General features: G+C 46.3%; 1 protein-coding gene across 1 annotated transcript in view; it reads left to right on the top strand.

Annotated features, from left to right (window-relative positions):
- PRKDC (protein kinase, DNA-activated, catalytic subunit) overlaps positions 1-23,528 on the top strand; it is a 677,570-nt gene that overhangs the window by 337,722 nt on the left and 316,320 nt on the right. Inside the window, exons 39-40 of the mRNA XM_040354170.1 lie at positions 15,022-15,126; positions 22,768-22,935. Coding sequence (XP_040210104.1) covers positions 15,022-15,126; positions 22,768-22,935 — 273 coding nt within the window. The remainder of the gene's footprint in view (positions 1-15,021; positions 15,127-22,767; positions 22,936-23,528) is intronic.

Genomic DNA, 23,528 nt, shown 5'->3' with positions numbered 1-23,528 from the left:
CCCGCTATCGTGCACGCGCGCGCGCCCGTTGTGCACGCGCGCGCCCCCGTTGCGCAGGCGTGCGGGAAGTGCTGCGGTGTGTCAACATGGAGGAACCCTGTTGTTTCCTCAGAAACGAGGATGGATGAGGCTGGGAGGTAAGTCCCTGACAGATGCGTTGGTTTGCCCTTGGCATCAATTCAATCTACTGTATGCCTTCCCTCCGTTGCAGATGCTGCCCCGCCTGCTGCGCAGGATCAGGGGAGAAAACAAACCAGTCATTCTGATTGCCCCAGCATGGCCCCGGAGGTCATGGTTCTCACTGATCGTGAGAATGTCAGTAGGGGAGCCCTGGACCCTTCCACTTGGTCCAGACCTACTCTCGCAAGGCCCAATCCTCCACCCTGCCTTACGGCATCTAAATTTGACGGCTTGGCGGCTGAATCCCTGATTCTCAGGGGTAAGAGGTCTATCCAGCCAGGTGATTTCTACTCTGATTAAGGCTAGAAAGCCAGTCTCCAGAGTAATTTATTACAGGATTTGGAGGGCCTACGTAGTCTGGTGTGAGTCCCAAAGATGGCACCCTCGCTAATACACCATTGACAGAGTGTTAAGTTTTCTCCAGCTAGGAGTGGACAAAAACTTGGCCTTAAGCACTATCAAGGGACACATTTCAGCCTTGTCAGTGTGGTTTCAGAGGCCTTTTGCCACTCACTCTCTAGTTAAGACTTTTTTGCAGGGGGTCTTACGCATTAATCCCCCTGTCAAATCTCTGCTTTGCCCGTGGGATTTGAATCTTGTTTTGTCGGCTCTACAAAAACAGCTCTTTGAACCTCTGGTTCCGTTGGTGTTACTGACTAGGAAGTTTGTATTTTTGGTTGCTATGGCCTCTGCTAGAAGAGTATCAGAGCTGGCAGCCTTGTCTTGTAGAGAACCATACCTCATTCTGCATAAAGACCGGGTGGTTCCCCGTCCGCATTCATCTTTTCTGCCAAAGGTTGTGTCCAGTTTACACTTAAACCAGGATTTGATCCTACCATCCTTTTTTCCAAAGCCCACTTCGAGAAAGGAAGGCTTGCTGCACACCTTGGGTGTTGTCAGGGCCATGAAGGCCTAACTCAAGGCTACAGAAAAGATTCGAAAGACAGATACATTGTTCATCCTGCCGGAGGGACCCAAGATGAGTCAGGCGGCAGCTAAAGCTACCATCGCTAGATGGATTAAGCAGTTAATCTGTCAGTCCTACGGCTTGAAGGGGTTGCCCCCTCGTTTATCAGTTAAGGCCCATTTTACTAGGGCCATGAGCGCCTCCTGGGCAGCACACCACCAGATCTCTAGGGCTCAGGTTTGCAAGTCGGCAACCTGGTCATCGGTCCACACGTTCACAACATTTTACCAATTGGACGTTAGAAGAGGAGCCGATGCAGCCTTTGGACAGGCAGTGCTGCAGGCTGCGATTTGAGATCCTCGGGATCGGGGGCACCCTTGTTTAATTAACCACTTGGTTACTGGCCCATAGTCAAAAGACGTCCTGTTTTTAAAGATGGATATCTCTGGAATGGCAGCAGCTGTTGCCACAACCAAGGTATCCATCTTTAGTGCCAACGGTCCTGTAAACGATAACGGCGGTCTCCGTGGCAGATTCGCCGCGAGATCGCCGTTATCGGTGGCGGGAGGGCGCCCTCCGCCGCTTACCGTAGCGGCGGAGGCGATCGGGACTGTTCGGCTGTTGATTGGGGTTGCGAGTGAGGGAAAAATCTCCTTCACCCGTCCCCATAGCTCTGCTGGGCGGAAGTGACGTCAAAACGTCAGTCCCGCCCAGCGTCTTAAAGTAACATTTATTTTTTTTGTCATTTGAAAAAATGACAGTTTCAATTTTTTTTTTTTTTCCTTGCATTTTAGTGTAAATATGAGATCTGAGGTCTTTTTGACCCCAGATCTCATATTTAAGAGGACCTGTCATGCTTTTTTCTATTACAAGGGATGTTTACATTCCTTGTAATAGGAATAAAAGTGATAATTTTTTTTATTTCAGTGTAAAAAAATTATAAACTAAATAAAAATAAATAAGAAAACAAAAAAAAAAATTAAAACGCCCCGTCCCGACGAGCTCGCGCACAGAAGCAAACGCATACGCGAGTAGCGCCCGCATATGAAAACGGTGTTCAAACCACACAAGTGAGGTATCGCCACGATCGTTAGAGCGAGAGCAATAATTTTAGCCCTAGACCTACTCTGTCACTCAAAAAATGCAACCCGTCGCCTATGGAGATTTTTAAGGGTAAAAGTTTGACGCCATGCCACGAGCGGGCGCAATTTTTAAGCATGACATGTTGGGTATCATTTTACTCGGCGTAACATTATCTTTCACAATATCTAAAAAAATTGGGCAAAATTTATTGTTGTCTTATTTTTTTAATTCAAAAATTGTTTTTTTTTCCCAAAACAGTGCGCTTGTAAGACCGCTGCGCAAATACGGTGTGACAAAAAGTATTGCAATGACTGCCATTTTATTCTCTAGGGTGTTAGAAAAAAATATATATATAATGTTTGGGGGTTTTAAGTAATTTTCTAGCAAAAAAAAACGTTTTAGTCTCGTAAACAAGATTATTTTTTTCTCATTGGATTTAATTTGGATTTATTATGATTTAAAATGGTTACTTTCTGAATTAAATCTTCTGGTTGAGATGTCTCCCTCCCCTCATTAAAGCACTGCTTTCGGACATCCCGTATAGTAATGAATATGCCGCTCTGTGTCCCGTGATGTACAAGAAAGAAAAAGGGATTTTTAATACAGCTTACCTGTAAAATCCTTTTCTTGGAGTACATCATGGGACACAGAGCTCCCACCCCTCTTATGGGGAGATTTTGGGATGCATACTGCTTGCTACAAAACTGAGGTACTCCCTCTATGAGAGGGGGTTATATAGGGAGAGGACTTCCTGTTTGAGATTGCCAGTGTCCATCACCTGAAGGTACTCCATATAACCCGTATAGAAATGAATATGCCGCTCTGTGTCCCGTGATGTACTCAAAGAAAAGGATTTTACAGGTAAGCTGTATTAAAAATCCCTTTTTCTTTCTCGTACATCACGGGACACAGAGCGGCATATTCATTACTATACGGGTTATATGGAGTACCTTCAGGTGATGGACACTGGCAATCTCAAACAGGAAGTCCCCTCCCTATATAACCCCCTCCCATAGAGGGAGTACCTCAGTTTTTTCGCCAGTGTCTTAGGTGTTGGTCACGAGATAGTTTGCCTCTAGGTCCTTGGGATCAGGGCAGGCTATACCGGATCTATCCAAAGTGCCTCAGTGCCAAAGTGGATAGTACACGGGCCCCAAGCCGTGGGGTTTTGCCTATAATTGGAGGGCTGGATCCTGGGCCCAGAACTTTGATTTTTTTCAAGGGTCCAAAAGTGCTGTTGCCAGGATGCTATATAGGTCCAGGACATTGGTGTTTCTTCCAGGACCCGAGTCCCTGAAGGTCTAGCACAAAACCCACAGAGATGGGGGAAGATTGGGCCTCTTGCTTTGCAATACCCTGCGGCATGGAGCAGGTAAGAGGGGGGCCTGCGGAACTTGGTTTGACAGTGGGTCCCTCTGGGGATATTTTGTGGTGGCCTGGGTATGCTCTGCATTGGCAAATTTTCCACTATGTCTGCTAGACAGGATGGTTAAAAAACTTCCACAAGTAAGTTTCCCCCTGACTGTGTTAAGTTTGTATGTATTGCTGCACCGCATGACTTTTGGGGATATGGGCTCTGTGCCTGATTCTGAGGAAATACAGGGTAGCCCACCCCCCTTTCTTTCTAAGCAAAGCCTGAATGCTAGCTTGTCTGTCTGTGTCAGGTACTCACCACTTGCAGGTGGTGAGGTTCACGCCGCTCTGTCCCCACATGATCTCTCTTCCTCCTCCACCGCCGGCGTCTGTAAACAGCGTCTGGTACGCGCGCGGGCACGTGCATGAGATATGCGGTGGCGCGCGGAGGGGGTGGGAAGAGCGTCGGCAGCGTCAGCAACGTTGGAAGCAGGGGGACGTTCCCCCCTCGCTGTTATCTACAGGCTGCTTGAGTTTTAGCTCATTCAAAGAGCTGGAGGGACACAGAGCGGCGGCCGCAGAAGTATTGTGGTAACCTGATAGCGGTATAGAGACCTGCGGGTCTGGAGCTTGCTCTATATAGATCTATAGTTTGCCTAGAGGAGTCTCTGGCAGCGCTGGCAAATTAACACAGTCCCTGGGGAACAGTGTTTAAAAAAAAAAAAAAATTGTGGTCCTATTGTCCTCTAAAACCCTGTTGTACTCCTGGCTAGAACAGTCTGTTGTTATATGCGGTGTCCCTCAGTATTGTATCATGGCTCCCAAAGGTTCAGGATCAAGAGGTACAAAGAATGCCAAAAAACATAAGGGTTCCCCCTCTGATTCTTATGATGTCAGTCAGGCTATGCCAGTACTCTCCCCTCCTGTTAATCCAGTGGTGGTAGCTTTGGATGAGCCGTTAGGGTGGTATGGTGCTGTGGCTGGCCCAGATCCGCCCAAACCTGTGTTCGTCACAGAGGAGATGCTAGCTGTCACCCTAGGGGGGCTAGAGAAGAGGTTAGCCACTATGATCGCTAACTCTATTCCAGGCAAGAAGAGGACTAGATCCCCATCGCCTAAGTGTGTATCCTCGGATGCTGAATTTCTCTCTCCGGAGGAATTAGAAGTTCAGGAGGATAAGTTGGACCGGAACCTAGACGGTTCAGAGATTGAAGAATCTACCACTAAGGAACCATTTTCAGCCTCCCAAGCGGAGAACTTGTGGGTCCAGTCTTTAACAGACATGGTCCGCTCGGCATTTAAGTTGCCCTTACCAGAGCCTCAGGCTCCGGCGGTGTCCTCTTTGGGCTCTTTGAAGGCGCCTTGAAGTAACGAATTAGATCTTAGATTTTAGAGGAATTGATCTTCCAAGATTGGGTACGACCGGACAGAATTTTTCTGCCGCCTAAGAGATTTTCTGTTATCTACCCTATGGAAGAGAAATTTTCTAAGAGGTGGGTGCTCCCAGCTGTGGACGCAGCCATCTCCTGTGTAAATAAGTCATTGACTTGCTCGGTGGAAAACATACAAATGTTTAAAGATCCTTAATTTTGAGGCTTTCTTATATAGAGTCCGTCCTTAAAAGTCCGAGAATATCTTGCCAAGTATTATACCCTATGCACCCATAAGCTCCGCGAATGTCATGGAATTTTTGAACTCCATCCATTTAGACCATGTCTTTTCAAATTCCTCTAAACTATCTGAGTCACTTAACCTTAGAAATTCTAAGTTTTGAATATAATTCATTTTATTGCACCATTCTTAAATGGGAGGACTTTCCCTTTCTTGCCAATGACTGGCTATCAGGCTTTTAGCTGCGGTTAACGTGTGGGGTAAAAGACTTTTCTGATATTGTTTCATAGATAATCTTATCCTCTGATGCAAACATCCCCAGGGGTCGTCTGGAATCTCTGTGTTCGTTATTTCCATAATTAATTGTCTAATTCTTCTCCAATACACTTTGATTTTTGGACACTGCCACCATATATGGGCCATATTTCCGATCTGCCCACATCCGCGCCAGCACATCTGAGGCTTCTTTCTTATATTTGTGAGCCTTGTCTGGAGTGATGTACCATCGGTTTAGGCATTTATAATTTAACTCAATTAATTTACTATTTGCTGATGAAGTGTACACTCTTCTCCATATTTGTTTTAATTCTGGAATATTTAACGAGGATCCCAGTTCCTCCTCCCACTTTTTGATACATGGTGGAATGTCCAAACAATCAACTTCTATGAAATTCTTATAGATCTTTGAGATAACTCCTTTCCCTATTTGTCCTTGACTAATTCTCTCAAGTGGGCGTACATTTTCTGCTGATCTACACGGCTGTGGGAGAGCCTCAAAAAAAATGTTTTAACTGGGCATACCGCCATTCATTTATCTCTATTATCTCTCCTTTTTCCTACAATTCTTCATAGGTATTTAATTTATCTCGCGTCATGACGTCCTTCAGCTGAGCATTCTTTTTTTTTTTATCCATTTACCGGATATTTTTTCTAACCCCGGTGTAAAATAATTTGAGTCTTTTATTGGCATTAGTGGTGAATTAAAGTCCCATTTTTCCCTCTTATGAACTTTATCCCAAATTTTTATAGCATGACGAGTGATGCTATGTGATTGTCTACCTAACTCCCTATATTTGTCTGGGATCCAGATGATGCTCCCTAAAAGGGCATTGCTCATCTGATATTCCATGCTTACCCACCTTTTTTGCTTAGTGTCCCTAATCCAGTCTATCACTCTTGTGAGAATTACTGCTTCATAATAACCTCTTATATCTGGTGCTCCCCATCCCCCTTGTGTCTTATTTTTTTTCAATGTTGCCCAACTAATACGAGCTTTTTTACCCTGCCAAACAAAATTTAGTAAAATCATTTGTAAAGTCTTAAAGTACTTCTGGGGTAGAGCAATCGGCAGCATCTGTATCTTATACATGATTTTGGGCAGGATCACCATCTTAAAAATATTCATTCTCCCACCCCAGGATATCTGTCCTGTCGTGAGTCTACTGAGTTCCATTTTGATATCTTCCAACATAGGAACGAAATTTACTTTATAGATCCTCTCTTTGCTAATTTTACCCCTAAATATTTTATTTCCTTTTTCCCCCATACAAAAGGGAACTCCTTTTGGTAAGTAATTTGATCTTTCTTAACTATGTTAATACATAAGGTTTCGGACTTGAATGGGTTCATTTTATAGTTGGAGAGCTCTCCATATTGTTTCAAAAGTTTTAATAAATTTGGTAACGTTGTTCTCGGGGATGTTAAGTAGAACAAGATATCATCCGCATATGCCGCAAGTTTGTGTTCCTCCCGTCCGACTTCTATGCCCTTAATATCAGGATTCTTCCTTATTTTCCTTAATAATGGTTCTAATGCTAGGACGAATAATAATGGAGAAAGGGGGCATCCCTGTCTTGTACCGTTGTGTAGTTCAAAGTCCCCTGAAAGGGTCCCATTAATTTTTACTCTTGCCCTAGGTTTGTTATATAATACCTTAATCCAGGTCAACATTTTTTTGCCTATTCCAATTCTCTCTAAAGTCTTATATATGAAGCTCCAGTCTACTCTATCAAACGCTTTTTCCGCATCTACTGATAAGAGTAGACCTGGAGCTCCGCTATCGCTAATTTTCTGAATGGCTAGCAGTGTTCTGATCCCATTATCTCTCCCCTCCCGTCCTGGTACAAAACCAACCTGATCGGGGTGGATCAGATCCTTCATTATTCCCTTCATCCTCTCTGCTATTATTTTGGAAAAAATCTTGGTATCGCAGTTCAAAAGAGAGATCGGTCTATAATTCGAACAAAGTGTGCTATCCTTCCCCTCTTTCAAGATTAAAGTAATAGTAGCTTCAATGGCTTCTTTACCCATGTCCCACTTTTCGCCTAAGCTATTCATATACGAACACATTTTCGGGGCCAGAATATCTATAAACTTTTTATAATAAAGAACAGTTAGGCCATCCGGTCCTGGACTTTTACCGTTTGGGGCATTTTTGACTGTTTCTCTAATTTCATCTTCTGTGATCGGGGCTTCGAGCTTATTAAGATTATCCTCGGATATTACCTCCCACTCTATTTCCTTTAAAAATGTATATATTTTTTTTCCCTTAATCCTAGTTCTTCCATTGTCTCCTGTTTCTTAATTGAGTATAGTTTTTCATAATATTCTTTAAAACTCTCTAGTATTTCGCTAGTTTTATGAACTACTTCCCCCCGACTTGTTTGTATTTTCTCAATATAGTTCAGACTTTTTTTTTTTTTTTTATAAATTTGCTAAATGTTTCCCTGGTTTGTTATCCCATAGGTATCTCTCTTTCTTCACTTGATTAAACGTGCTTCTTGTTTCTTGTTCTATTTGCTCTCTTAACTCCTCTCTTTTGATATTTAAATTTAATAAAATTTCTTTATTTCGGTCTTGTTTATGTTGTTGTTCTAGCTTATGAATTTATTTTATGAGTGTTGTTCTAATATCCTTGTCCTTCCTTTTTTTTTCCGCCCCCATCTTAATTAATACTCCACGCATAAACGCCTTGTGAGTCTCCCAGACTATGGCTTCCGAGACATCTTCTGTTGAATTTATTGCGAAAAACTCCTCCAGTTCTGTTTTTTCCAATTTCTACCTCTTTATCATGCAGGAGTTCTTCATTAAGCCTCCACTTCCTATTATTTTCCTGTCTCTCCCCTATTTTTAGTTGCAGTGAGACTGGCGCATGGTCAGAGAAGGTTACTATTCCTATGCTAGAATTATTTATTTTTTCTAAGTACCTATGCTCTACTAAAAAAAATCGATCCTCGAGTAGGTCTCGTGCACAGGGGAGCGGAATGTATAATCCCGCTGTTTGTTATGTTGTATCCTCCATACATCTACTAATTGGGACTGATGGAGTTTTTTTTTCAATTTGTTTCTCCAGGCCATTCCAGTCCCCTGTGCACGAGACGTACTATCCAAGTCCGGATCCATGTGGAAATTAAAATCCCCTCCTATTATAGCTATTCCCCGTTTGAACTCCATAAAATCTGTTATCGTTTTTATTACATAGCGGATAGGATTCTTGTTTGGGCAGTATATATTTGCAAATGAGATTTCTGTTCCATTCAATTTTCCTCTAAGGAACAAGTATCTACCCTCTGGATCTGCCTTTCTCTCCTCTACTATAAACCTGGTCTCTTTGGCAAAGCCTATAGCGACCCCTTTCGCTCGACTAATTGGAGAATCTCCAAAATACCATAACGGGTGAAATTGCGTCATATTTTTGCGATTTGTCTCTGCAGTGAGATGAGTCTCCTGTAACATGATCACATCACTCTTTAATAAACTGAGCTCCTTCATTACATTTGCACGCTTTATGGGTGCATTTAGGCCCCTAACATTGTAAGATATTATGTTTATCTCAGACATTTTTTTTTTTTTTTTGGAAGTATCCTTCTAAATGTTTTAGCAGCCTTCTGGAGTCCCCCCTTCCCATCTACTATTCCCTCCCCCTCCCTATCTTCCCTACCCCCCTCTATCTCCTTCCTACCCCCCCTCCCTTCCCTCCCCCCTATCCCTTGGAGGAAATACTGGCCTCTCTGAGGCCCTTGGCTGTGGCCCTCCTTTCCTTTTCCCGGCCCCCAGCTCATCCTCCTTGAGGTTGAGCTCTGGGGGATTACAAAGATCGAGTGATCTGCCCACCCATGTTCACCCCGTCCAGCTCCATCCCCTCCGGACCTCCCCGCATATCCGTCCCCCTACCTTTTTCATCACTAACCGCGGAAATATTCATTCATCCCCCCTTTTTTTTTATATTTATATATTTTTTTTATCCCTTTCCTCCCTCTTATTCTTTTCCCTCTTTTGCGACCTACCCACTTCTCTTATGTACCTCCCCCTCTTTCAGTCTCTCTCTACCATTTCTTTCTGCCCGGTGGTCTCTTCCAAACCGGTTGCCAAGCCTGAGCTTCTTCTGGACTATCTATTTGCTCTAATCTCTCCCACCATCCTGGAATCTCAATTAGGTCTATGTCCAATCTTCTACAGAAATTTGGGGTTTCCTCTGGGAATCTTAATGTTGCTGCGCGGCCATCTTTACGGCCTGTCAAACAAGCCGGAAAACCCCATGTGTACTGGATATTTTGTGATTTAAGTACATCCAGTAATGGCTTTAATGTTCTTCTCCGAGATAACGTTTCCCCTGATAGATCTGGGAAGACCTGTAAACTAGTCTCTCGATATTTGGTCGGTTGGTTAGCTTTCATATAGCTATTTATTAATTCCTTGTCTTGATAGTTATGAAATCTAGCTATCACATCTCTTGGAACCTCTGCCCCTACTTCTGGTGGTTTTCTAATCCGGTGTATCCTTTCGAACTTGATTTTATTTGTGACGTCTTTTGTACCCAACATATGACCAAATATCTCGTCCATTTGTTCTTGTAGGTTGTCTTCCCCTGATTGTTCCGGTAGACCTCTAATCCTTATGTTCTTTCTTCTGTTCCTATTCTCCTGGTCCTCAATTTTATACCTCATGTATCTCTGTTCTCTAGATATTTCTTCCACTTGTTTCTTTAATCCTTTTAATTCTAAACTATGGCAGTCCATTCTTTCTTCTACTTCCTCCACTCTTTTCAGCATGTGTTTCATGTCCTCCCCCAGGATATTTATTTCTCCTTTTATAGAGGACTCTAGTCTTAGTTCCATGCTTGCTAGCATTTCTGCTAAGTCCCCTTTCGTTAGTTGTTGCTTTTTTTGTCTTGTTTCCATTTCTCCGTCTTCCTCTAGTTCTTCTCTCAACAAACTGGTAGAATCGGAATTTGTTTTAGTACTCGCTTTATTAATAGGGCTGGCTTTTCCTCCTTCCTGTATTATATATTTTCTTATAGATCCGGGGCTTGAGCTTACTCTAGGTATATTTGCGGTCGCTCCTCTCCCCGATCTCCCCTTCATCTTTGAGCTCATGGAAAGCAACTCCCAGTATGTGCTCCTTCCCGGGGGGCCCGAGGTACAGCCAAGGGTGTGCTTACCTAACGGGTAATATTGGGGTTGACCTAGATCAGTCCCAGATGCGTTCTATATGCTCTACCTTCCCATCAGAAGCTGTCAGGGGCGTTTAAAGAGACATATATAGAGCAATGGATAAAATTCCCAGAACCCCTCCAGGGGCCGGATGGCATATTACAGTATAGATGAGACGGTGAAAATTACCACTGATAATGTCCGTGGTAGTGTCGCAATATTGTCGCAGGGAAATAATAAGTATGCACAAGATGAGCCCCAGACAGACAACCGGACAATTTTATTCCCTCCGCCACTCACTGTTAATTAGAGCTGTAACCAGCAAGACCGTCTCTTTCCTCTTTAGCTGTTGTATCAAGCGACCACCTGATATCCACACGGATCTACTGTTAACCACTGCGCCGGTCAATGTCAGTGTATGCTAGTTAAAGCAAGCAGTAACACTAGTAATGACAGTGTTTAAATAGAGTTAATATGGTTGAGAAGGTTGATGATTGTTAGTCATATTGTTAGTAATATCATAATATAATAATATAGCTAGTTTTAATTATCACACATCACCAAAAAAAGTCATGAATAGTACCAGCAGCCTGCATTTATAGTGTTCTATAGTGTTCTATAATGCTTTCCAAGTAGAAAGATCTCCGTGGGTAAACAGGGTAAAGCAACAGCTGTCCCAGTGTAGCAGCAACAATATAATAGATAAAAAATAGAAGATTGCTAGGTATGATGGATATACAGCAGGTATTCAAGGATCCCCCAGAAGGAGGAGAGAGTCCATGCACCTGTTCCCTGCAATCCCCAGCCCAGTGTGTCCCCTCTCTACCTCTACTGCGTCTCTTTTTGGGGTCTCAGGGAGGAGGTAGGTAAGAAGGAGACCTAGGGGTTCGATCGGGTCATGTAATGTGGGGGCGAGTAGGAGTCAAAACCGGCGTGTAAGCCGTCTTCTGGCGGTTCTATAGCAGGGTCTATGGCAGGTCTAAAGCTGCCTGTGAAATCTGTCAGTCAGTTTGATTATAGCAGAGTGTGGCAGTATAGCGGTGTGGCAACACAGGAGCCGTTCCAACACCCTGACACACAAACGGAGATACAGAGTACCCGATTCCTGAGGCGGCGTGCGGCGTGCTGGGATCTTACATGCGGGCGGGCGGTATGGCGGCGGGATCAGCGGGGACGGATCAATCACATCAATCGCATCGCATGTCAGCCCCGCAGTGAGAGGCTGCGGGGCAGGCTGCGATACATTGCGAGGAGCTCCGGGAGCGGACGATGGCTGGACAGGACTGGCGGCACTAGATCTCCATACCGCTGGGTGGTCAGAGCGGTTGGAGCACGCTCAGCAGGAGCAGCTGCCGCGCGTCCACCCCCGTCTCGATCTCTGCACTCCCATCAGGCTCCTCCCTCGATGTTCTGGACGATCTCTTAATCATAGATCACTCGCCTCCTTGCCTGGAGCGAGCAGTAGCCATCACGGTTCAGTACCTCGAGAGGTTCGGCTGGGTCCTAAATCGAGAAAAATCGGCATTTCAAACCACAAGGCAGTTGGAATATCTCGGCATGAGGTTGGATACGGAACAACAAAAGGTGTTCCTGCCCCTGGTAAAGATCGAGGCTATCAAGGAATTGATTCAGGTGGTTCTAAGGAAAAAAGAACCAACTGTTCGCCTATGTATGCGACTACTAGGCAAGCTAGTGGCCACGTTCGAGGCGGTACCATACGCACAGAGCCACACTCGCATCCTACAGGCAGCCATTCTGGCAGCTTGGAGCAGGAGAGCACAGGCCTTGGATTTTCCATGGACACTATCGTCAAAAGTCCGCCAGAGTCTGTGCTGGTGGTTAAACTCTCAGAATCTTCTGAAGGGAAAGTCTTTCAGCCCCGTAGCCCGGAAGGTAGTGACCACAGACGCCAGTCTGAAAGGCTGGGGCGCGGTCTTGGATGGGTACACTCGCCAGGGAATTTGGGCAGAGGCGGAAGGTCGGCTGCCCATCAATGTCTTGGAGATCAGAGCTGCTCGGCTAGCCCTCCTGGCATGGACATCCAAACTGCAGGGGTCCCCGGTGAGAATACAGTCAGACAATGCCACAGCTGTGGCATATATAAACCACCAAGGGGGAACCAAAAGTCAAGCCGCTCAGAGAGAGGTGAGCTTGATTTTTCTATGGGCAGAGGCTCATGTACCCTGCATATCGGCAATATTCATTCCCGGAGTGGACAACCTGCAGGCGGACTTCCTAAGTCGCCAAACTCTGTCGCCAGGGGAATGGTCTCTACATCCCCAGGTTTTTCAGACAATCTGCCAGAAGTGGGGAGTTCCAGACGTGGACGTCATGGCATCGAGATTCAACAAGAAGCTAGACAGGTTAATGTCCCAGACAAGGGACCCTATGGCCTGCGGAACCGATGCGTTGGTTTGTCCTTGGCATCAGTTCAAACTTCTATATGCCTTTCCCCCACTACAGTTACTGCCCCGCCTGTTGCGCAGGATCAGAGTGGAGCACAGGCCAGTCATCCTGGTGGCTCCAGCTTGGCCCCGGAGGTCATGGTACTCACTAGTCATAAAGATGGCAGTGGGAGACCCTTGGACTCTTCCTCTATGACCAGACCTACTCTCGCAAGGCCCGATCCTCCACCCTGCATTACGGCGTCTAAATTTGACGGCCTGGCGGCTGAATCCCTGATTCTCAGGGGTAGAGGTCTGTCTAGTCAGGTAATCTCTACCCTGATTAAGGCTAGAAAGCCGGTCTCCAGAGTAATTTATTACAAGGTTTGGAGGGCCTACGTAGGCTGGTGTGAGTCCAAGAAATGGCATTCCCGCAAGTATACCATTGATAGAGTGTTACGTTTTCTCCAGCTAGGAGTGGATAAAAACCTGGCATTAAGCACAATCAAAGGACAGATTTCAGCTTTGTCAGTGTGGTTTCAGAGGCCGCCCACTCTCTGGTTAAGACCTTCATACAGGGGGTCTTGCGTATTAATCCTCCGGTCAAGTCACCACTCTGTCCGTGGGACTTAAATCTGGTTCTGTCAACTCTACAGAAACAACCTTTTGAGCCGTTGGCTGAAATTCCTTTGGTTTTACTAACAAGGAAGTTGGTATTTCTGGTTGCCATAGTCTCTGCCAGAAGAGTGTCAGAGTTGGCAGCCTTATCTTGTAAGGAACCATATCTTATTCTGCATAAGGACAGGGTGGTTCTCCGTCCTCATCCTTCCTTCCTACCAAAGGTTATATCCAGTTTTCACCTAAACCAGGATTTGGTACTACCATCCTTCTTTCCGAAACCCACTTCTAGAAAGGAAGGGTTGCTGCATACCTTGGATATTGTCAGGGCCATGAAGGCCTATCTTAAAGCTACAGAGAAGATTCGGAAAACAGATGTGTTGTTAGTTTTACCGGATGGGCCCAAGAAGGGACAGGCAGCTGCAAAGTCCACCATCTCGAGATGGATTAAACAATTAATCACTCAGGCCTACGGCTTGAAGAGGTTGCCTCTTCCTTTGTCTATAAAGGCTCATTCTACCAGGGCCATGGGCGCCTCCTGGGCAGCACACCATCAGATCTCTATGCTCAAGTATGCAAGGCGGCAACCTGGTCGTCAGTCCACACGTTTACAAAATTTTACCAGTTGGACGTGAGAAGGAGTGCGGATGCAGTCTTTGGGCAGGCAGTCTTGCAGGCTGCGATTTAAGATCCTCAGGATCGGGGGCACCCTTGAGTTAAATTGAAAATTTATTTTCTTGACTAAGTTGGATTTATTATTATTTTTTGAGTCTACCTCTAAATTAAATCCTGGTGTCTTGTAGAGATGTCTCCCCCCCCCCCCCCCCCCTCATTAAAGCATTGCTTTCGGACATCCCGTATAGTAATGAATATGCCGCTCTGTGTCCCGTGATGTACGAGAAAGAAAAAGGGATTTTTAATACAGCTTACCTGTAAAATCCTTTTCTTGGAGTACATCACGGGACACAGAGCTCCCACCCCTCTTATGGGGAACATTTTGGGAGGCATACTGCTTGCTATAAAACTGAGGTACTCCCTCTATGGGAGGGGGTTATATAGGGAGGGGACTTCCTGTTTGAGATTGCCAGTGTCCATCACCTGAAGGTACTCCATATAACCCGTATAGTAATGAATATGCCGCTCTGTGTCCCGTGATGTACTCCAAGAAATGGATTTTACAGGTAAGCTGTATTAAAAATCCCTTTGTTTGGTTGTGCAAAACAAGGGGTTTAACACATGTTGAAAATACTTGAGCCACGTTACGACATATTTTTTTTTTGCTGATCTGAAAAATGATCCGATCCGTGACTCTGATCCGAGAAACGATCCGAACCGTAAGTTTTTTGATCCGTTGCACCCCTAGTTGGGTCACATGAGTTTTTTTGTCTGTACTATTCTGTAGTTTTTGTAGATATGTATGTACATTATAATCTTTTTCTATGTTTTCTTTCAGATTGATTCTTCTGTTTCTTTTGATACAAGCCATCCAGCTTTCTGCAGTGTATTTAAGACTTACATAAAGCTTCTTACTGATCAAAAGCTTGGCCTTAATTTGAAGGTATGTTCTTACTTTTGACCTCTCTTCCAGATAATGTCACACATGATATCTCAATACAGCGTTGTGTCTTCGTAATGACACCACATACATATACCAATAATTTTGCAAATACAATCCTAATTCCAAAAAAGTTGTGACGTTGTGTGAAAAATCTACATAATACAGAATTTGCAGATATCATAATCCCATATTTCTCTTTTGTTCATGGACGGACACAGCAGCATTGACCTTAGGGTTATATACCTTCCTTTCAGGAGAGTCTAGGCAGAAAAAACAGCACTTTAAGTGTTAAAAACACTTCTCTCAATACAGAACCTCCCAGGGGGCGTGTCCCTTGGGTACATCCCACTCTCTGGAACATCCAGCCTCAGTTTTTTTCTGCCTAGCGTTAGGAGAAGACATGGCCTTTCTGGAGCCCATGTGCTCTGGAGATTTTTTGCGATTTTTCGCCTTTATTTGATTTTTTTCCTGCATTTTTGGATCCTGGGATATACTATCAACTGCCGACTGGGTGACAGGCTGGATCTTGATCCTTGTAGTCCCCCCATGTTTGACCATCGAGCGTGTGCCAGCCTTTAGCTAGGCCGTCCACGACATGCCCCGTTGCTCCAGGGGCGGCCGGTGAGCTATATGCTACAGGGCGTACATATGACCGGTCTCTATGGCTGTGTCACAGTGTGCCGGGCCGACAGCCATGCTGTATCTACCTGCGGACGTTGGGTCTGTCTGGAATGCCTCCAGCCGGTGGTCGCAGGATGGGTAAGTAGTATCCTCTTGCCTCGGCAGGGTGGTTCGGCTTGTGCATTCCTGGGGAGGTCAACTGAGGGTCCGCCCTGCTTTCCTCTCTCCCTTCCTCCCCCTCCTTCCCCGTTCTGGGTGGCGGCTGTAAGATGTGGGGTCCACTTGGGGGGGGCTCTGTTACTGCCGGGGGGCTGTGCTGCTGTGGGGTGCTGTTGTTTTTTATTGTGCCTATGTGCTGTGTATGCTGGATAGTGTCTGCTGTGTGTTACTGAGTGTTTTAAACACGTGTACGGCCGCCATTTTACCGGTGACACGGTTCTATATGTCAGCGGCCATTTTCTTGTAGCCCACATGCTGTTTTTCTGCATGTCGGTGGCCATCTTGGAAAAGTTTTGGCCTCTAGTGTCTGGAATAACAGCGCCAACACTGCAGCATTCTTCCTGAAGGACGGCACAGCACGGACAGCGCTCTCAGCTCTGCACAGTAGTACAGCCTGTTTTTGGGTGGTGAGTTCCCTGGGGGTCACCTGCTCTTTGTGACAGCTGGGGGGGGGCTGTGGGTCTCGTTTTTCTGCAGTACTAAGGCGGCATATATAGGTGGGTCAGCATGGAGTCTGAACCAGAGGCTTCTACCCCAACCATGCCAGAGTTAATCCTTAGTGCCCCTGTTCCTGCGGCCTCGGTGGATGCTATGGCAGCAGTCCTTGAGGCGTTTGTTGCCAGGATTGAAGCGGCAAGTGGCCAGAAGGGGGGTAAAAAGCGCCCCCTCCCTGCGCCTGCTTCTGGGGATGTCTCTGACATGGAATCAGGCCCTGCTATTGCATCTGGCCCTGGTTCCGTTATGTCGGATGATGCAGACTTAGCCCACATGGACAGTGAGGATGAGACTGCCTCAGGGTCAAAGCATGATAAGGAATTTGTTGGAGCTCTTATCACTGCGGTGCGGAGGCATCAGACATGCCGGTCCCTTTTGGGTTCCGCAAGCCACCCCGCACCTGCGAAAGGGTTTCCTTGTGTTCCATATCTGGACAAACTGTTATACAAGGAATGGTATCGGCCGCAGAAAGTTTTTGCAGTACCAAAATACTTTGCGGTCTGTTACCCACTTTTTTAGGGAATCCTCCTCAAAAGGGTATCTCCTCCATCAGTGGACCCTCCGGTGTCCAGGCTGAACAAGGCCACCACGATGCCTGTGGAAGGGGCTCCCGCATTTAAGGACCCCGCAGATAAGAGAGCTGAGGCCCCCTCCATGTTCACAGTGGTGGGGTCGGCGGTGATACCTGTTTTAGCCGGGGCTCTGGTGTCGCAGGCACTTACCGAACGGGCTAAGTCCCTGGTGCACGAGCTGGAGGCGCAGAATGCTTCTGAGACCTGCGTGGACCTGGCCGACCAGTTGGTGCAAGGCCTAAAATTTGTCTGTGAGTCGGCCCTGAATACGCTCCCCTTGCTCTCCAGGGCCTCCGCGGTGGTACTACGCCGCCTTGTGTTTTCTAAAGTGTTGGTCTGCGGACCAGTCCTCTAAGAAGGCCCTGGTGGACTAACCCTTTAAGGGTGAACGGCTTTTTGGGGCCTCCCGGGATGACATCATAAAGGATGCCACAGGCGGTAAGAGCACTCTGCTCCCGCAATCTGGGAAGGGTAAGGAGCCTCGCCGTAAGCAAGGGCCCTCATTTACTACCCCCAAGCGTTTTTTTCGCCCGCCAAGTGCGGCAGGAAAAAGTTTCCAGGGTGCTAAGGCGTCCACTGAAGGGCAAAAGCGCCCCTGGTACCGCAAGCCCAACAAGCCTGCGGACAAGCCTGCCTCCGCATGAAGGTCTCCCCCCGCCCACATCCTGGGTGGGGGGCCGGCTTCGCGAATTCGCGGCTCGGTGGAGGTCTGTTCTTTCCGACCGTTGAGTTTGCAAAGTAGTTTCCTCGGGGTACAAGATAGTTTCTCTCTTGTCCACAGATTTTTTCCCTCCAACCTCCGGCTTCCTCCGGATCGCCTGAAGGATCTGTCAGGGGCTGTCCAGGATCTGCTGGTCAGGGGAGTGATTGTGCCGGTTCCCTCAACGGACTGGTTTCAGGGGTTTTACTCCAATCTGTTTGTAGTCCCCAAGAAGGATGGGGTCCGTCCAATCCTGGACCTCAAGGCCCTCAATTGCTTTGTCAAAGTGCAGAAATTCAGGATGGAGTCGATTCACTCAGTAATAGCAGCGCTCCATCAGGGAGATTTCCTAGCATCCTTGGATATCAAGGACGCGTACCTGTATATCCCAATATGCGCAAAACACCAGAGGTTCCTGCGCTTTGCGGTCGGGGAGGACCACTTTCAATTTGTGGCATCCCGTTCGGCCTGGCCTCAGCACCGCAGGATTTCACCAATGTGCTCCCCCCGATTCTGGCCCTGCTGCGGCAGCGCGGGATCGCTATCATGGGATACCTGGACGACCTTCTTCTGAGAGCTTCCTCAAGCTCAGAGTTAGAAGAGGACATGTCTATCACCTGTCAGACCCTCAGAGAATTCGGTTGGCTGCTGAATATCCAGAAGTCAGTACTGGTACCGTCTCAGCGGCTGGAATATCTGGGGTTGGTCCTGGATTCCTCAGAGGCGAGAGTTTTTCTCCCAACGGAAAAACTGCAGACTCTTGCAATCTGCGCTACAGCGGTTGGCGACCCAGAAATGGGCGTCGCTTCGCTTTTGCATGAGAGTACTGGGTCTGATGGTGGCCTCTTTCGAGGCAGATCCGTATGCCCATTTTCACACTCGAGTGTTGCAGAAAGCGATTCTGTCACGTTGGAACAAACTTCCTTCGTCTCTGGATTACCAGATTCGGGTGAGTCACCTGGTCAAGTCCTCCCTAGTGTGGTGGCTGACATCTCTGGTACTTCGCACCGGGAAGTCGTTTCTGCCGTGTCATTGGATAATTATCACAACGGATGCCAGCCTCTCCGGCTGGGGTGGTGTCTGGGGTGTCCAGTCAGCCCAGGGGCGCTGGACTCTGGAGTCGTCCCGCCTTCCAATCAATGTACTGGTGCTCCGAGCGATCAAGTTGTGTCTCTCCAAGTGGTTTCTGGGTCTGCAAGGCCGACCGGTCAGAATCCAATCCGACAACGCCACGGCCGTGGCATACGTCAATCAACAGGGGGGCACACGAAGCTCGGCTGTAGCGACAGAAGTCGCGCACATCCTCCGGTGGGCCGAAAGTTACGTTCCGGCTCTGTCGGCAGTGTACATTCCAGGGGTGCTGAAATGGCAAGCCGACTACCTAAGTCGCCAAAAGCTAGACCAAGGAGAATGGTCGATACACTCAGAGGTGTTTCAGAGTCTGTGCCAAAAATGGGGCACTCCAGACGTGGACCTTCTAGCGTCCCGTCTCAATCGGAAGGTGTCACGATTCGTGACGAGGTCAAGGGTGGAAGCCGAGGGGATACCAACAATCCTGATCGCTCCGGATTGGCCGCGCTTTCCTTGGTACGCGGACCTGGAATGTCTGGTGGCAGACGTCCCCTGGCGTCTACCCCTGAGAGAAGACCTTCTGTCGCAAGGTCCTATTTTTCACCTGCTTTACAGTCGCTGGCTTTAACGGCGTGGCTGTTGAAAGCCAGGTGTTGGAAGCACCGAGGTCTGTCGGGCTCAGTGATCTCTACATGCTACGAGCACGGAAGTCCACTTCACGAAAGATTTACCATCGTACGTAGAAGGCCTTCATCTCTATGTGTGAAGAGATGAAATGGCACCCCCGTACATACTTGATGTCCCGGATTCTGCTGTTTTTACAGCGTGGAGTGGATCAGGCTCTCGCCTTATATACGGTTAAGAGTCAGATCTCGGCTGTCTACTTTCAGCGACCCTCTGCGTCGCACTCCTTGGTGCGTACGTTTGTGCAGGGGGTCCGGCATGTGGCCCCTCCTGTGCGCCCTCCACTGCCTCCATGGGACTTGAATTTAGTTCTTTTGGTGCTTCAAGAAGCTCCGTTTTGAGGACATTCGGAAGATTCCTTTGTTGACTCTGTCACAGAAGGTGTTTTTTCTTGTGGCAATTACTTCGGTCAGACGGGTATCTGAACTGGCGGCCTTGTCTTGCAAGGCTCCTTACTTAGTCATCCATGAGGATAAAGTGGTACTGCGGCCGCAGCCATCATTCCTTCCAAAGGTTGTTTCGGCTTTTCACATGAATGAGAACGTTTTGCCATCCTTATGTCCTCGGCCGAAAAACCCGAATGAGGCCACTTTGCATTCCTTGGACGTGGTTCGGGCCCTACGGGTGTGCTACGGCTCCGTTTTGGAAGTTGGACTCACTGTTCGTGTCGGTGACTGGTCCTAAGAAAGGTCTGGCGGTCTCGTCGGCCACCATTTCTAGGTGGATCAGACAGGTTGTGCTCCAGGCCTATGCCCTAAACGGGCGGGCGCCTCCCTTTAGTGTTACGGCACATTCGACCAGGGCGATTGGTGCCTCTTGGGCTTTCCGCCATCAAGCATCTGTCTTACAGGTATGTAAGGCGGCGACCTGGTCGTCAATCCACACCTTCTCAAAATTTTACAAGGTGGATGTGAGTGCATCTTCGGATGCCCCCTTTGGCCGCAAGGTTTTACAGGCGGCAGTTTAAGGTTGAAGTCCTCCATTGAGGAACTCTGGTTTGTTTGGGGTGAAGCTTGGTTTGCTGTGTTTTTTTTCCCACCCCTCGAAAATTTTTGACACTGCTTGGGGACGTCCCTAAGGTCAATGCTGCTGTGTCTGTCCATGACGGACACAGCACCCACCCCTCCTTTGTTTGTACTGCTTGTCTACAAACTGAGGCTGGATGTTCCAGAGAGTGGAATGTACCCGGGGGACACGCTGTACTGAGAGAAGTGTTTTTAACACTTAAAGTGCTGTTTTTTCTGCCTAGTCTCTCCTGAAAGGAAGGTATATAACCCTAAGGTCAATTCTGCTGTGTCCGTCTATGAACTCAGAGGAATGGATTTTACGGTGAGTACAAAAATCCTATTTTTATTCAAAATACATATAATATGTTTAAACTGAGAAAATAGAGTACAGTAAAACCTTGGTTTGAGAGTAACTTGGTTTTGAGAGCGTTTTGAAAAAACAAGCAATACATTTTGACTTTTATTTTTTATTTTTTCCGGGACTGGAGCTCCTTTTTTAACTACTTCAAAACCGCACCTTGTCATATGACGTCCAAAAAGGGGATCTCTTATCCTGGGGGGACGTCCTATGACGTCATGTACTTTGTGCGGTGATATCTGAATGATGCCTGCACCTAGAGGCATCATTCAGATATCATTTTGTTCCGGCGGCGATCCTGTGCACCATAAGAACAATCATCCGCCGCTTGATCGTTCTTATAGGCGGCGGGATGGGACGGGACATCCCCCCCCTTCCGGTGCTTCTCCGGGCTCTCCCGTGCCATCGGGGGCCCGGAGAGATGATCGCGTGCGCCGGATGGGAGGCATAGAGATGACTGGTGACCAGATGGTCACCAGGCATCTCTATGACCGTCGGAGGCCCGGGCGCAATGTGATGACGTCACACCCGGGTACCCGTAAGTAAACAAACCACAATTGCGGCTAGTAAGAATGAGATCTGTGATTTTTTTTTTTCATGATCTCATTCTTTCCAGCCTGGAGGAGAGATGTGGGGTCTTATTGACCCCGCATCTCTCCTTAAAGAGGACCTGTCACACACTATTCCCATTACAAGGGATGTTTACATTCCTTGTAATAGGAATAAAAGCGATCGAAATTATTTTTTTTCTTTTAAAAAGTGTAAAAAAAAAAAATTTAAACGCCCCTGTCCCCGGTAGCTCGCGCTCAGAAGCGAACGCACACATAAGACCCGCCCACGTATGTAAACGTTGTTCAAATCACACATGTTCTAGCACAAAACCTCATCTGTAACTCTAAACTGGTAACCTGTAAACATTTTAAAGCGTCGCCTATGGAGATTTTTAAGTAACGAAGTTTGGCGCCATTCCATGAGTGTGCGCAATTTTAAAGCATGACATGTTAGGTATCCATTTACTCGGTGTAACATCATCTTTCATACTTTACAAAAAAATTGGGCTAACTTTACTGTTTTGTTATTTTTCAATTCATAAAAACCATTTTTCTTTACAAAAAAAAGGCGTTTGAAAAATTATTGTGCAAATACCGGGCAAGATAAAAAGTTGCAATGACCGCCATTTTATTCCCTAGGGTGTCTTCTAAAAAAACATATATAACGTTTGGGGGTTCTGAGTAATTTTCTAGCAAAAGAATGATGATTTGTACATGTAGGAAAGAAGTGCCAGAATAGGCCCGGTATGGAGGTGGGTTTTAAAGCCTTGTATTGAAGTGGTTAAAGTGATTTGTAAACAATCACCTTGTAAAACAGTCCATTCAGTTTAAAATAGAAATGAAAGGCAAAACATTTGTGTATACACATAAAAAAAGCACATCATGAATCCCCCCCCTTTTTTTTATAAGTGATTGCTTTCCATGTGTTCTCAGCTGCATAAGAGCTGGAGGGATAAGCAGCAACAGTACACTAGGCTTTACGGTGAATGACTGTGCATGGAGGCATGTCAGGGCCAGTCTGATCATTGGAGTAGAGCAAGGCTGAGTGACCAGCATTGTTTGAGAACTGACCAAGATGTGCTCTCCCGCTTAGTGTGGTCAGTATTTAATAGTAAAACAGAGGGACTGGCAAGAACACCGGGGATTTTCTTTCAAAGGAAGCAATACAAAGAGAAAATGATACTTTTTCCTAAAAGTCCATGGTACAACAGACACAAATTAGGAATATGAAATGTTGGGGTGAAAAACACTTTAAACGTTTAATATTTTTTTCAGCAACTTTAATAGTTGCTTGTATATTTTAATGTGTTAAGTTTTATTTAATATTAAAGTATGCTTATGGTTTCATGTTTTGTTTTTATAGAGTCAGACTATTATACTTCTTCCTTTCTTTACCAACCTCAAAGAAGAAAGACTAGATGAGTTAAAAAATACACTTGAGCAGTTTGTTGCCTTTAATTTTCCAATGAGATCTGATGAGTTTCCTAAAGGGACCTTAAAGTATAATAATTATGTGGACACTTTGAAAAAGGTAAGAGATCTTTGCCAAACTCTCTGCGTGTTAAAAACATAAATACATGTGACCAGATTAGTGAGCCTGCAGAACAATCTTTTTAAAGAACTACTGACTTTAGCTAAATTGACATGCAGTAATGTATATTGCTGTTTAGATTCTGTCCTGTTCTAGAACATGACATGATATAAAATACACAGGTTATATGTAATAGGCACAATATAGTGTCTATGTGTATTAGGTATATGAAAGGTTTTCAATAACCGACTGAAGCACATGCTAGCAAATGACAAAAATTGTGAATAGTTAAAGGAGTTGTAAAGGCAGAAGTTTTTTTTTATCTTAATGCATTAAGATAAAAAACCTGCTTTGTGTAGCAGCACCCCACTAATTTGTTTTATCTGAGCCCCTTCTCTCTCCAGTGATGTCCACAATCCCCTCAGCCATTCAGGACACTCCACCTGATTGGCTGAGACAGAGAAGCGGTGCCATTGGCTCCAGAGGCTGTCAAACAAAGTCAGTCAGCCAATCAGGACAGAAAGGGGGTGGGGCCAGGTCGGGGCTCTGTGTCTAAATGGATACATGGAGCTTTGACTCAGCTTGGGGTGCCC

Source organism: Rana temporaria, chromosome 5 (assembly GCF_905171775.1).
Source record: "Rana temporaria chromosome 5, aRanTem1.1, whole genome shotgun sequence".
NCBI classification, from domain to species: Eukaryota; Metazoa; Chordata; class Amphibia; order Anura; family Ranidae; genus Rana; species Rana temporaria.
This window is presented reverse-complemented; position numbering and strand designations above follow the sequence as displayed.